At 39.6% G+C, this 20,259-nt stretch overlaps 1 protein-coding gene across 1 annotated transcript in view; it reads left to right on the top strand.

Moving 5' to 3' along the window:
• The window catches only part of EIF4E (eukaryotic translation initiation factor 4E), a 204,574-nt gene extending 184,519 nt beyond the window's left edge, over positions 1-20,055 (top strand). Inside the window, exon 7 of the mRNA XM_030190718.1 lies at positions 18,873-20,055. Coding sequence (XP_030046578.1) covers positions 18,873-18,987 — 115 coding nt within the window. The 3' untranslated portion in view covers positions 18,988-20,055. The remainder of the gene's footprint in view (positions 1-18,872) is intronic.
• Positions 20,056-20,259: the final 204 nt, after the last annotated feature.

Raw genomic sequence — 20,259 nt, 5'->3', positions numbered from 1 at the left:
TTGTTAACGCCTGATAAATAGTGGAATAATGGGAGAGTATGGGTAGCCTGGAGTAGTAAAATTAGCCTAGAGCGGTATTCTGCTTGCAAGGGGGGGAGGTATTGGGTGGGGGGTTGGAGGGGTTGAGTGAGATGTATAGGGCTAAAGCTTGGCAATGCTCTAGAGCTTTGATGTTTAGTTTTCTGGTATTTTATGGTAAGCACTATTTCACCTAACGAGGTATTTAAAGTGTATGATATTAGGAACAAAAGTCATTTAACATCTAATATTAGCACTTGCCAAGGAATTGTTAAGAGGGGAGGGGGGAGAAAAATGGGGAAGAAAAGTGCTTGGCGATGTTGAATATGTTGCTAGAATGTTGTTTTGTCTATCAATTAATGCTATATGAATGTTCCAAGTTAATTTGTACTGTGATAATCGTCAATAAAACAGTTCAAACATAATAAGCCTTTGGCAACATTGCACCACATATGCATAAGTTTGAGAGATTTGATATACCATCTTAACTGCACTGACAGGTCATGGCGGTGTACAATATAAATTTAAATATAAAGGAATACCATCAATAGACAGGTCAGAAGACAACCGTTCATATGAGATACAGAACCACAAAAAATTGGTTCCAAGAAGGCCATTCAGGAATGCAGCAACGTGCACAGGGCGTCAAGGCTAAAGATGAAAGTTGAACTTGAAGTATCTATAGAAGCACCTTAAATTTAGAAATTTAGGTTGCTTTGCCCAAACATAAGGGGCAAGTCATTTTACATTTTTGGGACAAAAAAAATTGTCTAGACTCCAATCTTGGGGGCACTAGAATGGCCTTTAAACTCTTCTGGCTGTGGTGTTGAAGAGAGTGAGGGGGTCTGTAGAGCACTGCCGTCTCTCAAGAAAAGTTTCTCCAATAGCCTGAACTGCCTTAAGAACACAAGACCCGAGCTGGGAGGGGCAGAGCCCATTTCTAGGAATATAGAAGACAGAGCAAGGGAGAGAAGATTTGAATCCCCAGCATATGGCGTGGAAAGTACTGTTCCATAATCGTGACCTGGCTGAGGTAAGACATTTGATTTACCAGGTTGAACTTCATATGTTTTGCTTTGAGGTCTGGCTTCAACCTCAGAGGAGAACCAAGGATCGGCTTTGTTTGGGACGTGGCAACACCGGCAGTCGCAGACTGCTTGCCCTGCTTCCAGAGGCCGCTAAGGCTGAATATATTGAACTGCAGAAGTTTCCCTACCTTATATCTGGGGCTACTACTACTACTATTTAGCATTTCTATAGCGCTACAAGGCGTACGCAGCGCTGCACAAACATAGAAGAAAGACAGTTCCTGCTCAAAGAGCTTACTTTCTAATAGGGGCTCTGTAAAAGGAACAGGCCTGATGTTTCCCTTGAAAAAATACTTGTTTTGGTTTCACCCGTTTGTCCCAGCCCATGCCCAACCCTTGATTGGGGCATTACAAAAAGATAGTAGGAAGAACCGAAGGCACCAAATAGTTTTGGGGGTGTTTCTGTTTTTAAAATTTTTGTCACTAGAGTAAGCTATCACAGGTTTCTTATATTTAAAGCAAGTATGCCCTTCAAGTATATTCTAGTATTAATAATTTTTTAAATATCTTTAGCCAAATAGGGGTACATATAAAGTCTGGTTGATCTTTTTCTGTTCTTTCTTGAAGCAAGATATCCCTATGTATAATGTTTTACCTATGGACTTCTTGTTATGAACTTCTCTGGATAACCTCTGTGACTAAATCTTGATGATATGGAGAAGGACTGTTTCTCAACATCTGAGTAATCTGTATACTGAAGGTAACATTGCGGTCTGTGGGTTTCTTGTAAATCGATGTTAAGTAGTGTCAACCCTTTTAATCAATATGTCTTGAAAACTGATGTCTTCTTGATACATTTTAAATACCATCGATATATCGCTTATATTTATGAATTTTTCCTTAAACGGATGTTCCTCCAAAAAAGTGGTCTCAAAATAAATAACATAAAGATTTGCTAAATCAGACATCATTGTGGCGCCCCTGGCAGTTCCCTTTAACCTGTTAAGTTACCTTTCAAGCAAAATTAATTTTTTGTGAGGTCTGTTGTGGCAAAGGTGAGTATCAATTAATTGGAAACTCTACAATAGTTCTTAGAGCCTCTAACCGTGGGATATTGGTGTACAGTGAATCAATGTCAAATGTGACCATAATGAGATCTGAAAGGTCACCACCATTGATGAAATGTGTTGAATCCAGTTTTATCAATGGCACACGAGAGCAGAGAAAAAGTCAACAAATCTGGACCAATGTTCCCATTGCTGGACACAGTGGATATGCCTGGAGGATATTTGACTGACTTGTGAATCTTTGGTAATACATATATAGTGGGGGTAACAAGAAAACTAACCTTGAGGAAATCTTTGGATGTCAGAAATCCTGCTACAAAATCTACAGTCTCATTGATTTCTTTTCTGTAATGTCAGTGTAGGATCTTCTAATAAAGGGACATAATCTGTTCTATCTGAAGTTTGTCGATGTATTTCTTCCACATAATCCTATTCAGCATCACGATCTCGCCCTCCTTATTGGCTGGTTCTAGACCTATATTGAGATTTTTTGCTAATGAATGAATGGCCTTATAGTCGTTTGTGATAAGATTATATCCATGCTTTTTGTATTTTTCCAAAGCTGCAGTACCTCTTTGTACAAAGCTATTGAAGGTGTAGATTAAGGGATCCATTGGTCTTGAAGGGACCCATTTAACGATGGACAAATCTACATGTAGAAAATGTGTGCAATCTGCAATTTATGAATAAATTTGAAAAGGTCATTGTGAATTTGAAAAGCATATTTAGTCATTTGTTCGAAAGACAACCCTTTTTGTAAAACTGCTCGTTGGCTATCTGTCAATACTGTAGAAGAAAGATTAAAGATATAGGCATGCTTATTTCCAGCTGGTAAGTGGGTATCCCTTTGCCTCTTTGACCACATATGAACCGTGCTGGGTCTCTGAGGATTGTACCGATATCTAGTGAATTGTTGAATCTGGTGATGAGTAAGTAGATCTTTGAGGATTGATTTGTTGGGCAGATTTGGGATTGTCTGACTGCCAGATCTTCTCCAAAAAAGAGGCATGGCAGATGTAGGAAAATGTTCATGAGGAGACATTCGGGCTGGGCAACAAAACAAACTGAGGTGACTGGTCTGGTAAGAATCAGTAGCTTCTGATTCTTTCCTTGCTAATCCCCTTCCCATCTTTATCATAGTCAGATTTATGAACCATAGGAACATGTGTACTATATGATCTAGCTTTCCCCAAGGGTAGATAGTGTCTTCCTTTTTTTTTTTTTTGTAGGCCATCTCATCTCTTAGAAAGTTATCCTTTTTTGTTATTCTGATGTCTTTTCTGAAAATCATCTATATACTTACTACATCATGCAAGACAGAATTAAAATCCTTATCTATATTGTGCAAAAATCTATTTTCTCTTCATAAGTACTAAACAGATCCTCACTTTTTTCTAGCTGTTTCAGCAATTAAAATCATGAGATCAAAAGAACACTTATTTAAAATGCCACACATTGATGTAAAAAAGCAAAACTGATCAAGATTCATGGTGCCTTTAAAATGCATAAACCTCGAGGAATCTTCTTACAAGGACAGTATTGCCATGTTGTAGAAAAATGCAGTTTCAAATAACATTTTTTTAAGCTCAACTTCTGTCCATTTCCATACTAGAGGTTCTTCATTCGTAGGTGAGTCATCTTTGCTCTCAAAAAAACAGAGGATCACGCAACAGTTGGTGTAGTTGATATTCAGGGGAACTAAGAATGTTGTCCTATAGTTGGAACGTTGTGGTCTGACTTCAACCGAAAACAGTAAAAAAACAAAAAACAACCACCCCAGATGAGAAGACAAAGCAACAAAATAAAGTGGGGATGACCAATCAAATTCCAACACAAGGACAAATTTCATTAAAATACACAGGAGATGTAGACTCAACGCAGGTGTTTCTATTCCTTTCCTAATAATTCCTAACATTCTATACGCTCCACTAAGGACTAGGTCTAGAATTGTTCCTCCTCTCGGTTGATTTCATCAAAGAACTTTACCTCCCTTGCTTGCCCTAATGGTACATTTACCCAGTCAATATTGGGGTAATTGAAATAGCCCATTATTATTGTGTTCCCCAGTTTGTTGGCCTAATTTCTGGGCCTAATTTCTGATATTTCTTCATCTGTTCATTCTGGTCTGGTAGTACACTCCTAGCACTATCGTTTTCCCCTTTACACATGGAATTTCTAACCATAGCAATTCCAAAATATGCTTTTTGTTCTGTACAATTTAGTCTATTTGATTCAAAGACTTCTTTAACATATAGTACTACTCCTCCATCAATTCGGTCCACACTATCATTGCAATATAATTTGTATCCCGGTATGACTGTGTCCCATTGGTTATCTTTCTTCCATGATGTCTCAGAGATGCCTGTTATATCTATCTTTTTAGTGCAATATATTCTAACACTCCCAGCTTTCTTAGGTTTCTTGTATTTGCGTACAGACATTTCAAACAGTGTTTTTTCCTATTTACAACTTTCCCAGCAGTTCACAGTGATAATTTGCAATATTTAAAATCTGTCTAGTTTTTTATATAAAGAAGCCACCTGGTCTACTGTGGTCTTTATTGCAACAATTAAAGAAAATACCAGAAATAAATCTGATCAAAATATCATTTCTTCCAATTCCTCCTTATCCTATACACATATATCGATGATTTCAAGTACTTCTATAGACATTTTTATATATATGTGTATGTATGTATGTATGTATGTGAGAAAGACCTCAGAGATCTCAAAGTATACAGAGACTTTTATTGCTTTCCAAAAATGTATCCAATCTTTTTTTTTTAACTCCAAAATTTTTAATATTTAATTTTTGTATTTTTACATTTTCATTTTTTTCTTTCCCTATTTTTCTTCATTCAATAAAATGATCAAATTGCATGATGGAGACAGACTAACTTCAGTATAATAAAATCAGCACTTATCTTAATGCCCAACACAGTACCCTTTCACACAATTTGGCTTATTCAGGGATTAGTACTGTCATTACCATTACTCCACCAGTCTGAAGAATAAGTGATAGAATGATTAATGGAGAAGTCTTTTTTGATCAAAATATTCAGTGCTGTTTACAAAACACTGCCTCATACTCAACTCTTAAACAAAATGACACCCTTTTAACTTGAATTTGATAATGACGTCACTTCCTAATGTTGTTGAATTATGTGATTAATAAAAGGCATGCCATTCGAACGTGAAAGTGCAGAGAGTGGGAGAGCGACAAAGGAACCCATCAGTTCAAGGGTATTTAATCTGAAAATTTACATCAATTCCTGTTGCTGTAATTTTAATTTATGATTGCATCCTCGCTTACATGCTGTTATTCTATCTATAACAAAGCATCGGAGATAGTCAAAAGTGTGTTTAAATTGTACACAATGCCTTACTAGTTGTTCATTGATGTTACCTCTTTTCAGATTGGATTTATGGTCCACCATCTGTGTTTTAAATTGTCTTGTTATACCCACCTAGCATTTGTTGCAAGGACACGAGTAATCTGATTTGCAGTTTGCCTTAGTAATACGAAACAGATGATCCACATTTTGATTAGATCATACAGGATATAAACCATAAATTAGATTAAAAAATGATCGGCAGGAAAGCAAGGACCACAAATTTCAGAGAGACGAAGCTGACTATAGAAGAGGATCTATTTATCCTTACAATTTATTTTATTTATTGCATTTGTATCCCACATTATCCCACCTCTTTGCAGGCTCAATGTGGCTTACAATACATCATGGGTACTGGAAATAGAAGTGAATATACATTAGGTTTACAGAGGGTTTGTGTTACATGGTGGTGAATTACATGATGGTGTTAAAGCAAAAGACATGAGTACTAAAGTTCAAAAGATTATACAGTTACATGATGGTGTTAAAGCAAAAGACATTATAAGACAGTACTAAAAGTTCAAAAGATTATACAATTACACATGTTGATCTTTGTGATATATCTCGTTGAAGAGAGGTTTTTAATAATTTGCGGAAATTGGAAATAAAGCCAGATCTTATTGTAACTCTAAAATAAAAAAGACAGCACCTAAGAATCACCATGTAGCCATTCAAAATAAAGACCACACACCCTTGGAATACAGTAGAGGAGTCCCTTTTAGAATAATGACAAATATTCTGGACATATGTTTTCGTCCTGGTGTTCTTTGTGGACGCGTCTCATTGGTTATACTCCTCTTTTCCTGTTAGCTATTATTTATAATCATTTCTCCAGGTAAAATCTAATGCTGAATTGCAATCCCTTAACCTACAAATTTTTGCCTCTCCATAAAGGAGATTCCCATCTGCCTCCTATTACTATATCATCCTCCCAATAGCTGGAACCTGGCTGAGGCCGAACTTATTTTATTTTGTTACATTTGTACCCCACGCTTTCCCACTCATGGCAGGCTCAATGTGGCTTACATGGGGCAATGGAGGGTTAAGTGACTTGCCCAGAGTCACAAGGAGCTGCCTGTGCCTGAAGTGGGAATCAAACTCAGTTCCTCAGTTCCCCAGGACCAAAGTCCACCACCCTAACCACTAGGCCACTGCTCCTCACCAACTTACTGAATTTATATCCAACATGTGTTAATAATGACAAAATCATTATGATTGGAGATATCAACTTATATCTTGAAAATGCTACTAATCTACATACTAAATTCCTTGATTTCCTTTTATGTCTGGCGGTTCAGTCTTCAATGGAATGTTCTCCCACATCAAAGGACATCAGCTAGATTTATTAGTAACCAATTTTGCAGACCATATTAACTTTCACATATCTGAACCACAATGGTCCCCGATAAAACTTGGTCAGATCATAGCAGCCTTTCTTTTAAGCTAAACTGGAAAGAATCCACCCATTCATCTAAGTCTACTAACATATTACATACCTTCAAAACCAGAGGTAATAGTAGCCCCTCAAAATTTTGGTCAGACAAACTTGGTAACTTTCCTCAAATCCATCAAATTTCATCCAACAATGGAACTACACTTGCAAAACTGTTCTAGATGAACTTGCACCAATTACAAACAAATCCCAACCAAAAAAGTTCTCCATGGTTTAATGAAGATACTAATGAAATGTGAATGTAGCAGACAAGAAATAATTTGGATCAAAAACAAATCCAGTGAACTAATTGGAAAAAACTCCTAAAATCATACAAGAGTAAGGTTATCAAAGCAAAAACCACTTACTATTCAAAACTTAAAGGCGAAAAAGTTAATCCATTAAAACTACACACTAGTAAATAAGGTATTGAATACTCAACCTGTAACTACTACAAATGAACCCATTCCAATAGCTGATCAATTGGCATCATATTTTGAGCAGAAAATAACTAAAATCAAACAAGAACTAAACTCTCTAACATTTTTTTAATCTATATGATCCTTCATCACTATGCTCCCAAACAGAATATGGTCAGCCTTTCACCCACTTACAACTGTCAAGTCAAATGCAGTCTTCACAAATATGCTAAATCACAATGCCTACTTGATAACTGCCCTAGGGGCTCATTTTTAAAGCACTTAGATTTACAAAGTTCCATAGGTTATTGTAGAACTTTGTAAGTGCTTTGAAAATACGCCTCCTAGTTACCTTCTCAAATCAGTCCCTAATTTACTCATAAGCTATTTGCACTCAAACATAACTTTAATTGTATCTTGGGGCCTCCCCCCCCCCCCCCCCCCTCAAAATGGCAACATTATTATGACTCCCATAGCGAAGAATACCCAAACCAGCCTAAGTGTAGTTTCTAACTGCAGACCAGTGGCTTCAATGCTTCAATTCTATTACTGGCAATGGAGGTTAGTCACGTACCATTTGCAACTTCACTCCATTTTACATAGCTCAAAATCTGGTTTTAGACCTTCTCACAGTACGGAAACTGTTATCACCCTCCTAGCTAAATTTAGATGAGAGCTTATCTTTGGTAATAAAATATTAGTACTCCAGTTTGATATGTCCGGTGCCTTTGACACTGTTGATCATACTATCCTTGACCATTACAGAATCTGTGGAGTGGTGTTAAAATGGTTTTCAGGCTTCCTAATGTTAGGTGAAACAGTTACAATTTCATCAGCATGGTCCCCTGTTTGTGGAGTGACCCAGGGCTCTCTATTGTTCCCCCCCCCCCCCCCTCCAAATCCTATTTAACAACATGTTGATTCCATTAGACAATTTACTGGAGAAAAATGGTCTCCCAATATTCATTTACGCAGATGATTACCATCTGTATTCCAGTCGCTAAAAAAAAAAAAAATTAAATTGCTCATACCAGATTAGGTATCTATGCCCAACACCGATAAAACTAAATTCTTAATAGTTACTAATTCTCATCACACTATAAATCTTAAATCATTTACCATTGAAAACATCACATATCCCCTTGTCAACTATGAAAATCCTAGGAGTCACAGTTTACCAATTCCTCACTCTAGATAACCAAATTTCCAAAGTGGTCTCAAGTGTCTTCAATTCATTATGGAAATTGAGGAGACTAAGACCATTCTTTGTAAAATCAGTCTTCCATACCCTTGTTCAATCCCTAGTCCTAACAAAATTTGATTACTGCATCTCTATTTATGCAGGACTTAAAGGGGATTTTCTCAGTAAACTACAAACTGCTCAAAATACAAACCGCTCAAAACACTGCCACACATCTCATATTCAGACTACCACACTTCGCCAAAGCAACCCCCCTTCTGTACGATTTACATTGGCTGCCAATGAAAGATAGAATATCATTCAAGCTATGTACCTTTATTCACAAATTTTTGTATGGTTCGGCCCCAATATACACGAACAGCCTCATTTAATTACCCTCACGTGTAATGCCTCTAAATCATCTAAAGAATATCTTATGGAGGAGCGGCCTAGTGGTTAGGGTGGTGTACTTTGGTCCTGAGGAACTGAGTTCGATTCCCACTTCAGGCACAGGCAGCTCCTTGTGACTCTGGGCAAGTCACTTAACCCTCCATTGCCCCAGGTACAAATAAGTACCTGTATATAATATGTAAGCCACATTGAGCCTGCCATGAGTGGGAAAGCACGGGGTACAAATGTAACAACAAAAAAAAAACTTTTCATATCAAGGCACTAAAATTTGGAACTCCTTACCTAAAACCATCAAATGCACCGTTGTTGTTCCAAAGTCTATTGAAAACTCACTTTAGCCTTTAAGGAAATAAGCACTCTTCTCAAATAAACTCATGGTATTAATTTTTACCTCATTCCACCTCCCACTACTCCTGTCTATCCCAGTTAATCCTAGCCCTTTACTTTTTTTTTTCTTCTTCCATATTTCAATTATCTAACTTGAATCACTAATTTAATTACATCTGTTCCTAACTCAAGTTTTACTGGTCTAACATATGTTATATTTTACTTTAATATATTTTGAACATATTCATGCTTTTCTAATTGTTAATGTAAGCCACATTGAACCTGAGTTCTCCTCGGGCTAATGTGGGATATAAGTGTCATAAATAATAAAACAAGTGTCAAAAAAGGAAAAGTAATTGTCACATATTACAATAATATATGTAAATATACAGATAATGCAAAGAAGACAATGCACATGCAGCATGATTTCAGTCACATAATGTGCAGAAATAATGATTGAAATGATAATCATATGGGACAAATATTTTAAAAAATCAATCATGTATGATCTTTTTGTAAGAAATGTATGTAACATGCATTTCCAATTTCAAAGTGACCACAAACCAAATCATATATGTTGAAATCTGCATGTCTTACCAAAACCATATACTCTTGGATAGAAAATGAATTCCAAAGCAATCCTTCTAAAACACAGTTATAAAAGCAGCAAATGGTAAATTTAAAAAAACTTATATTAAAAGAAACATACACTAAGAAATTACAAACTTTAAAAACACCCATGTACATACTTAAGATCTCTAATGGGGACTTATAACATGGTACGTTCATGAACTCTTCTAGATCAATTAAAAACATATGTTTTGCTCACATTCAAGTGCGACTTGCAAAATTCGCTACTGAGGGGAAAAAAAGAAAACTGCTGTTACCACATACTCTGGCGACAATTTCCAGAGCTTAACTATTTGTTGCATGAAAAAATATTTTCTCTTATGATTATCAATGCAGGAACCACTTAATATTCAAAACTTATAGGTGAAAAAAAAAACAGTTAAATAAGCTATTGAATACTCGACGTATAGTTACTACAAATGAATCCACTCCAATAGCTGATCAATTGGCGTCATATTTTGAGCAGAAAATAACTAAAATCAGACAAGATCTAAATAACTCCCTAACATCAATAGATCTTTTGCTTAATCTGTCTTCCAAGCAGAGAGAATCTGGTTAGCCTTTCACCCACTTACAACTGATCAAGTCAAATGCATGCTTCACAAATACACTAAATCATAACGCCTACTTGATAACTGCCCTAGTTACCTTCTCAAATCAGCCTCTAATTTACTCATAAGATTTTTGCATTCAATCATAAATTTAATTCTTTCTCAGGGTCTATTCCCCCCTCAAAATGGCAATATTATTTTGACTCGTACCGAAGCATACCCAAACCAGCCTAAGTGTAGTCTCTAATTACAGAACAGTGGCTTCAATACCATTATTGGTAAAGATAATGGAGAGGTTAGTCATGCACCAACTAATGGACTATCTTCAACTTTTCTATTTTACATAGTTCACAATCTGGTTTTAGACCTTCTCATAATACTAAAACTGTTCTCATCACCCTCCTAGTTAAATGTGTATATTTTTGATACTGTTTCATGGTGGTTCTTTTATTAGGTTTCAATTTACTGTTTTCAGGTTTACCTCATTTATTGTATTTGTTTATTCTTGGTTATTTTACTATTATGCTGTTAACAAAATTGTAAGTTTTATGTTAAAGTGTACCGGCTGTACACTGCCTTGAATGAATCTCTTCATAAAGGTGGTTAAGAAATTCCAATAAATAAAATTTAATGAGAACATAACTTTGGTAATAAAATATTAATAGTCCAATCTGATATGTCCAGTGCCTTTGACACTGTTGATCATAATATCCTTCTAAACACCCTGAACCATTTCGGAATCTGTGGAGCTGTGTTAAAATAGTTCTTAGGCTTCCTAAGGTCTAGATTATACCAAGTGAAATAATCAGGTACAATTTCATCAGCATGGTCCCCTGTTTGTGGAGTGCCCCATGGCTCTTCAGTGTCCCCATCCTATTTAACATCATGTTGATTCCATTAGGCAATTTACTGGAGAAAAATGGTCTCCCAAAATTCATTTATGCAGATGATGTTACCATTATGTAAGCTGCATTGAACCTGCTAATAAGTGGGAAAGCGCGGGGTATAAATGTTACAAATAAATATATCAAAAGTATTTCCGTGTAACTTTGAGTGTCCCCTAGTGTTTGCACTTTTTTAAAAAGTAAACTCAATTCACTTCTACTCGTTCTACACCATTCAGGGTTTTGTAGACCCCAATCATATTACCTTTCAGCTGTCTCTTTTCCAGACTGAAGAGCCCTAACCTCTTTAGCCTTTCCTCATATGAGAGGAGTTCCATCCCCTTTATCATTTTGATTACTCTTCTTTGAACTTTTCCTAATTCCACTATATCTTTTTTTGAGAGACGGTGACCAGAATTGAACGCAATACTTGAGGTAGGGTTGCACCATGGAGCGATAGAGGCATTGTAGTATATTCGGTCTTATTTACCATACCTTTCTTAATTATTCCTAGAATCCTGTTTGCTTTTTTGGCTGATGCTGCATATTGAATTTACATTAAATTTTATCTGCCATTTGGATGCCCAATCGACCAATTTCCTAAGGTTTTCTTACAATTTTTCATAGTCCACATGTATTTTAACAACCTTCAGTAGTTTTGTCATCTGCAAATTTAGTCACCTCACTTGTTCCGATTTCTAGATCATTTATAAATATGTTAAATATCACAGGTCCCAGTACAGATCCTTGCAGCACTCCACTGTTCACCACACTCCTTTGAAAGAAATGACCATTTAACACCACCCTCTGTTTTTTGTCCAATAACCATTCCTAATCCACAACAGAACATTGCCTCCTGTCTCATAACTCTAATTCTCAGGAGCCTCACATGAGGAACTTTGTCAAAAACTTTCTGAAAATCTAGGTACACTATATTAACTGTCATACCTTTATCAACTTGTTTATTCATGCTTTCAAAGAATGAAGCAAATTGGTGAGGCAAGATTTCCCTTGGCTGAATCCATGCTGACTCTGTCCCATTAAACCATGTTCATCTATGTGTTCTGTAATTTTATTCTTTATAATAGTGCCGGGCAAAATAGTGGAACTGATGTCAGGCTTACTGGTCTGTAATTTCCAGGATCACCCCTGGAACTCTTTTTAAAAATCAGTGTTGCATTGGCCACCCTCTGATCTTCAGGTGCTCCAGACAATTTTGCAGGTTATAGTTTACTAAAAGCAGATCAGCAAGTTCTTTCAGTATCGTTGTTTGCATGACATCTGGTCAGGGTGATTTACTACTCTTTAATTTGTCAATTTGGTTCAGCGTGTCTTTCAGGTTTACCAGGATTTCTTTCAGTTCCTCTGCATCATCACCCTTGAAAACCATTTCTTGGTTGTTGGGGGGGGGGGGGGGGGGTTGTATATGTTTTTATTAACAGTGGACAAAGGCGAGTACAATCATGGTGATAAACATACAAAAGTGAAAAGCCGGTCGCAAAGAAATCTAAGAACCAGGAACAAAGATCAAACTTCCCCTCCCACCATTGCAATTGTTTTTAAAATAAAACCCACACACATACAAAGTACATAAACAAAACAGCACACTAACACTCAGCTAATTTCTCTTTCACCCACACACGCCAACACACATTCCCCCACCCCCACTGAGTATTGAGAGTTAGCACTCTGAGCAGCTAGGGCTCATAGGCATACTGATATCATATTTCTCCTTTCATTCCAGAAGCTTGCTAAAGAAGAAAGGTTTTCAAATTTCATTTAAACTCTGCACAGTTCTGCAATACTCTTCAAACCTGTGTTGGCATCTCTTAACCAGTCAGTAGTTCTTAGATTGTAAGCTCTTCTGAGCAGGGACTGTCCTTATTTGTTAATTTGTACAGCGCTGCATAACCCTAGTAGCGCTCTAGAAATGTTAAGTAGTAGTAGTAGTAGTTCTTCCAACTTTATTTTTTTCTTAAACCTTATGCCCACAAAGGTGAAAGTGACTGTACACTTTAGACTGCAAGAGAACCTTGGCCTACTATCTGGAGCAGACTAAAATCCGTAGAAAGTCCACCTAGCTTATTTCTATTGACCCTAATAGGACAAGGGTTTGTCGTAGGCGAATACACGTTTTCTAGATGGCTAGTAAAATTAATTTCCTTTACTTACATTCTAGAGTCTGGGTTGACTCTAGAGGGTCAAGTCATGGCTCATAATGTCAGAGCTATAGTTGCGTTGATAACCCACTTTAGATCAGCCTCCATAGAGAAGATTTGCATAGCTGCAGCATGGATATCTCTCCATACATTCACATCCCACTGTTGATTAGAATTGGACTCCTCTCACAGTAAGCATGGCCAGGCAGTCCTCCAGAATCTACTTGTTAGAATCCAACTCCATCTTCATAGGCCCTCCTCAATTTCAGCCTGCCTTCCAAAAAAAGGGGGAAGAAGAAAAATTGATAAATACAACCTATTGGTTTTCCTGTTAAGACAGCCTGTACCTAGGGAGTCCCATAGATGAGGATTTTAGTCCTTGTCTTCAGAAAAAAAATAGTTACCTGTAGCAGGAGTTCTCCAAGGACAGCAGAGCTTAAATCTTCACAACCCTCCTGCCTCCCCAGAGAGTTGTATTCCTGAGGAAGTCTGGTATGACGTCTATTGGGAACAAGTCCACATGCATGGTAAATCCACCCAAAGTCTTCTAGAAAAAGTTTCCTGCTCCAGGCTGCATTGGTGACATCAGCCATAGATGAGACTTAAAGTTCTGTTGTCCTTGAACACCTGCTGTACTTGTAAGTAACTTCATTGTTTTAGAACATGTAATATTTCTGTATCAAATGCAATAAATAATTCAGCATATCACATTGCATTGTAATGTTGTTCGGTCTGTGCATTTACCAGACATTGAATTACAAAGGAAGCTGGCAAGGCAAAACTTGACTGATACTTTGCAGAGTGAAATTCAATTGTCACATTTGTAGGGCTCATATCTTAGCATCCTGGGTTTTCATATCTTATAGTTACAAGAGAGAGTAAGATCAAAAACGTCATTCTGAAAAGTGCATTGTTTCTATGTATTAGGAGCCAGAAGCTCAAAAATCCAGCGCTGTACGAAACCGCCAGAAAATACCGCCATAACAGCACCAAAGAATAACTTCCTAATGCTTGACACTAATATGCAAATGATATGTGCAGTATTAGCTTCGAGCATTAGGAAGTAAAGGGTGGGGGGGTACATGGCTCATGCACCCCTCTGCTTCTATGAAAGCATTGTCAAGTGATGTCCAAAGACATCCATTAGCTCCCACCCCTCTGGCTGGCACACTTAGATGCAAGAAGTTTTGGGTGCAATCTGGAAAAACAGGCACTAGAGCTTCACAAGCAAGTGTAATTATTAGCTCTAGCAGATGGGAGGAAGGCAGAAATCATTTGTTCCTCGGAAGGTTTTGTTACTCTTGCCAGAGTTGCGTGACTCCGGAACTCAGAATTTCCCAGTTGCACAGAATTCAATATTTCTGTGCAGAACCGGAAGAAATTTAAGTCTTCCCTTGTCTGAGTAGGCGGCATCAGCAGTAGCAGTGAAAAGCGTGCTGCTGTTTCGGCGCGTCTTCAGCCTTCCGTCTCTCAAGCTCTCTGGTCCCGCCCTCATTTCCTGTTAGGGCGGGACCAGAGAGCTGGAGAGACGGAAGGCTGAAAATGCGCCATACAGCAGCACGCTTTTCGCTGCTACTGCTGATGCTGACGCCGCCTATTCGGACAAGGGAAGACTTTTAAATTTCTTCGGGTTCGGAGGGAGGGAGGGATGGCAGGCTGGTGCCGGGTGGGAGGGAGGGTGCCCTGGTGCACGCCGGATGGGAGGGAGGGAGGTGCGGCCTGGTGCTTGGGTGGGAGTGCTGGGTGCTTGGGTGGGAGGGAGGCCTGCCTGGTGCTTGGGTAGGAGGGAGGGAGGGCGGAGGGCTGCCTGGTGCTTGAGTGGGTGTCCTGCCTGGTGCTTGGGTGGGAGTGCTGGGTGGGTGGATGGCCTGGTGGTGGGAGGGAGGAGGCTTGGGGTGCTTGGGTGGCCTGGTGCTTGGGTGGGTGTGCTGGGTGGTGTGCATGGCCTGGTGCTTGGGTGGGAGGGAGGGTGCCCTGTGCCGCCGGAATTGGGAGGGAGGGAGTGCGGCCTTGGTGCTTGGGTGGGAGTGCTGGGTGCTTGAGTGGGAGGGAGGCCTGCCTGGTGCTTGGGTGGGTGTCCTGCCTGGTGCTTGGGTGGGAGTGCTGGGTGGGTGGATGGCCTGGTGCTGGGAGGGAGGGAGGCTTGGGTGTTTGGGTGGCCTGGTGCTTGGGTGGGAGGCCTGGTGCTTGGGTGTGGGTGTGCTGGGTGGGTGCATGGCCTGGTGCTTGGGTGGAGAGGGAGGAGGTGTGCCCTGGTGGCACGCGGATGGTAGGGAGGGAGGGCGGACTGGTGCTTGGGTGGGAGTGCTGGGTGGGAGGGAGGACTGCTTGGTGCTTGGGTGGGGAGGGAGGCGGAGGGCTGCCTGGTGCTTGGGTGGGTGTCCTGCATGGTGCTTGGGTGGGTGTCCTGGTGGCTTGGGTGGGAGTGCTGGGTAGGTGGGATGGCCTGGTGCTGGGAGGGAGGGAGGCGTTTGGGGTTGGTGGCCTGGTGCTTGGGTGGGAGGCCTGGTGCTTGGGTGGGAGTGGCTGGGTGGGTGCATGGCCTGGTGCTTGGGTGGGAAGGGGAGGGAGGCCTGGTGCTGGGTGGGTGGCTTGGTGCTGGGTGGGAGGGAGGGAGGCCTGGGTGCTTGGGTGGGAGTGCTGGGTGGGTGCATGGCCTGGTGCTTGGGTGGGAGGGAGGGAGGCCTGGTGCTGGGTGGGTGGCCTGGTGGTGGGTGGGAGGGAGGGCTGCCGCTGGGAGGGCATGGCGGGAGAGGAGTGTGGCTGAGGGGAGGGCAGGGGAGAGGAGTGGTGGCTGGAGGGGAGGGCAGGGGAGAGAGGAGGGTGGCTGGACATGGTGGCTGGAGGGGAGAGGAGGGTTGCTGGACATGGATGGAGGGCAAGAAATGAAGAAGAGAGGAGGAAAGTAAAGAAATAAATGGAAAGGAAGCCCTGGAAACGGAGTTAAGAGAACAGATAGAGAGCAGCAGAATCAGCGACTAGGACCAATATGGATAGAAAAACAAAATCACCAGACAACAAAGGTAGAAAAAAATCATTTTATTTTCATTTTAGTGTTTGGAATATGTTCAATTTGAGAATTTACATCTGCTTTCTTATTTTGCACTGGGTATACTGGAGCTGTAATAACTTACAGAAATGATTTATAATGAAAGAAAATCATGTTATTTTTTTCTCCTATACTAGTATAATATTTTCAATGATGTCTGTTTATATGCGCCATGGCTGGTGTAAGGGGGTATGGCTATCATATGGGGTGGAGTCATATGTGGTGACCCCGCCCATAATAAGTACCGGCACTTCGCGATGAGTAATTAGATTTTGGGTTGCTGTTTGGGCACTCGGTCGCTGAAAGGTTCGCCATCACTGCCCTAGAGGGCAAAAATATGCCCTATAAAGCACTGTTATGGTTGGAGGAGTGGCCTAGTGGTTAGGGTGGTGGACTTTGGAACTGAGGAACTGAGTTCAATTCCCACTTCAGGCACAGGCAGCTCCTTGTGACTCTGGGCAAGTCACTTAACCCTCCATTGCCCCATGTAAGCCGCATTGAGCCTGCCATGAGTGGGAAAGCGCAGGGTACAAATGTAACCAAAAATAAATAAATAAATAAATAAGAAATTGTCAACAATCTCAGGATTCAATCTAGCTCTCCTGTCTTCCACAGTCCTTCCTGGAATAGATGTTGTATTCTTAGAAGATGTGCTGGTAGCAGGATGTACAGGATCTCCCATGCAAATTTTGCTAGTTGTGGCCAGTATGTTTGCTTGTTTTTCCAAAAAATCAAAATATCTTTGTAGACATCACTTAAACATAACAGTCCAGTTCATTAACAGGCTTCAAAGTAGAAAATAACATGGGGACAAAGTTTGTCCCCATCCCCGTGGGCTCTGTCCCTGTGAGCTCTGTCCCCGTCCCTATCTCTGCGGTTACTGCGGTTCCCCGTGTCATTCTCTAGATACCGTGCAAGCTCTTTATTATCTGTGGCAGGGGCCTCTGTACATTGTGTACTGGCAAATACAGGTGCTAGTACGGCACTGATGGCCTCTAGCGCTCGCATTTGCTTTTGAGCATCGGGGTCTAGTTGCTTGGTGTCTTTGATTTTAAAAATAACCACCAACTGGCTAAAGGTCATAGAGGCTGGTAGTTGTGAGAGCAGCCTTGTAATTGACGGGCATGTAAATGCCTTCTTTTTTAGCCATTCTTTTCTACTGTTTTGTTTTTTATATGTTTCTTGTTAATCTAGCATTTGGTTTAGAGTTGCATGGAAATTTTTATTTTTATTTTTTACATTTGTACCCCGCACTTTCCTACTCATGGCAGGCTCAACGCGGCTTACATGGGGCAATGGAAGATTAGTGACTTGCCCAGAGTCACAAGGAGCTGCCTGTGCCTGAAGTGGGAATCGAACTCAGTTCCTCAGTTCCCCAGGACCAAAGTCCATCACCCTTACCACTAGGCCACTCCACATGAGAACAATATTCTAGCATATCCTGTAAACTATTCCTCTGCACTCAAGTCGACCCTATGTGTGGGAATAGGGGGCATGCGATGAAGCTACAAAGTAGTAAATTTAAAACTAATTGGAGAAAATTTTTCTTCACTCAACCCGTAATTCAACTCTGGATTTCGTTGCCAGAAAATGTGGTAAAAGACGGTTAGCTTAGCAGAGTTTAAAAAAAGGTTTGGACTGCTTCCTAAAGGAAAAGTCCATAGACCATTATTAAATTGGACTTGGGGAAAATATTTCTAGCATAAAATGTTTTGTACTTTTTTGGGGATCTTGCCAGGTATTTGTGACCTGGATTGGCCACTGTTGGAAACAGGATGCTGGGCTTGATGGACCTTTGTTCTTTCCTAGTATGGCAATACTTATGTACTTACATACTTATGACATGAGATGTTGGTCAAGAACAATTTACAGGTTAACTGTAAAACTGATTTCTGCTCAGATTTTAATTGTACAGGAGAAAAGGGGTAGTATGGAGTTTCTAAATAAGTGGAGGAGTGGCCTAGTGGTTAGGGTGGTGGACTTTGGTCCTAGGGAACTGAGGAACTGAGTTCGATTCCCACTTCAGGCACAGGCAGCTCCTTGTGACTCTGGGCAAGTCACTTAACCCTCCATTGCCTCATGTAAGCCGCATTGAGCCTGCCATGAGTGGGAAAGTGCGGGGTACAAATGTAACAAAAAAATAAAAAATATAGTTTATTAAATTACTAGTTGATTAAGGTGGGGGGAAGGGAAAAATACCCTAATGTATTGAATAGGGATTTTAAGGGAAAGGTGAGGATTTATAAAGCCTTTTACAAAACTAATCTTTTCAGATGCATTTTAACTTTTTGTGTGTAATGCCTTTTTTTTTTTGTCTTCCCACTAGGAGGGTATACAAGGAAAGATTAGGACTTCCTCCAAAGATAGTGATTGGTTATCAGTCCCATGCAGACACAGCTACAAAGAGCGGCTCCACTACTAAAAATAGATTTGTTGTGTAAGAAGACAGAGTATTCTTTCATAGGAGACTGCGGCAAGCAATCGCAATTTGGGAGCTGAACCAAAGCCTCTTCAAAAGCAGAGTGGACTGCATTTAAATTTGATTTCCATCTAAATGTTGCTAAGATTTGTGGAAAGTCTTTCGCCTTTTGTCTTGTACCTCTGTGTTCATTATTTTTCTTTGCTAGAGTAACCATATCCCAGTCAACATTTCACAGCTCAGCAACCTGCCCCAGAATACTTTAAAGCTTTCCGGATGGCCAGACCTACTCTGTAATGGTTATGTAAGTTCATTCCTATTACAGAAACATTTATCCTGAATATTGAAAAGAACTTGCATTTCCATACCCAGTAGGAAAATGACTTTTGTTATACATTTGCATTGTATGCAGAGATATATAGGTTGCTGGTTTGGAAAGCAGAGGATTAAAATGCATTCAAACTTTCGTAGCTTTCATGTTAGTTGTTGGTTTTTTTTTTTTTGGGGGGGGGGGGTGTTTTGTGGGTTTTTTTTGTTTTCTCCAACCCTTCCCCTTAATTAGAACAGCACTATTCTTGCTGTGCTCTCTGCTGATGGCTGCTAGGTTTAATTTATTTGTTTCCCATTTTGATAACATTTAGTTACATTTTGATTTTGGGGGTGGTTTTGGTTTTTGAGGTTTTATTTTTGTTTTGTTTTTTGTTTCAATTTGTTAGCTTGTCACATTGGTGAAAGTATCTGGGAATCACAAATGGGTTGAATAAACATTTTTTGTGCATTTATTTAGTAACTATTTTCTTTTGTAAGACATCACATCAAAGCTTTGCTACAAGTTTTTTGCATTTCAGGAGAATCAGTGATATGTTTCTGTGCGATTTCCTAACCATAATTGTGGAATTATTTTTATGTAACACCATAATTACATTCCTTACTAGAATAGTATGTCTGTTTTGTATCTTAGACCGTATTTTAACACATTGTATTACATAGAGTATATTTTGCTTTGGTTAAAAATGACAAGTAGAAAAGCAGTCCCATTCATATTAAGACAGTGTAAAAAACTGTAAATAAAAGTGTACAGTGAATTGTCTTTTAGACAACTAGAGTTGTTCTTTTATTTATCAATTCTGAACAAATGTTTGTACTTTGGCAAAGGAGTCTCTACAGTGACTTCTTTGCACCACAGCCTAAATTTAATCTTGGCATTTGGAGCTGTAAATGAATTAGTGTTAATAATTTTATTCAGTTTCACAGATAGCATCGTACTAATATGAAATTAAAAGCTTAAGTAATC

The sequence above is a fragment of the Microcaecilia unicolor genome, chromosome 2 (assembly GCF_901765095.1).
Source record: "Microcaecilia unicolor chromosome 2, aMicUni1.1, whole genome shotgun sequence".
In the NCBI taxonomy this organism is placed as follows: Eukaryota; Metazoa; Chordata; class Amphibia; order Gymnophiona; family Siphonopidae; genus Microcaecilia; species Microcaecilia unicolor.
This window is presented reverse-complemented; position numbering and strand designations above follow the sequence as displayed.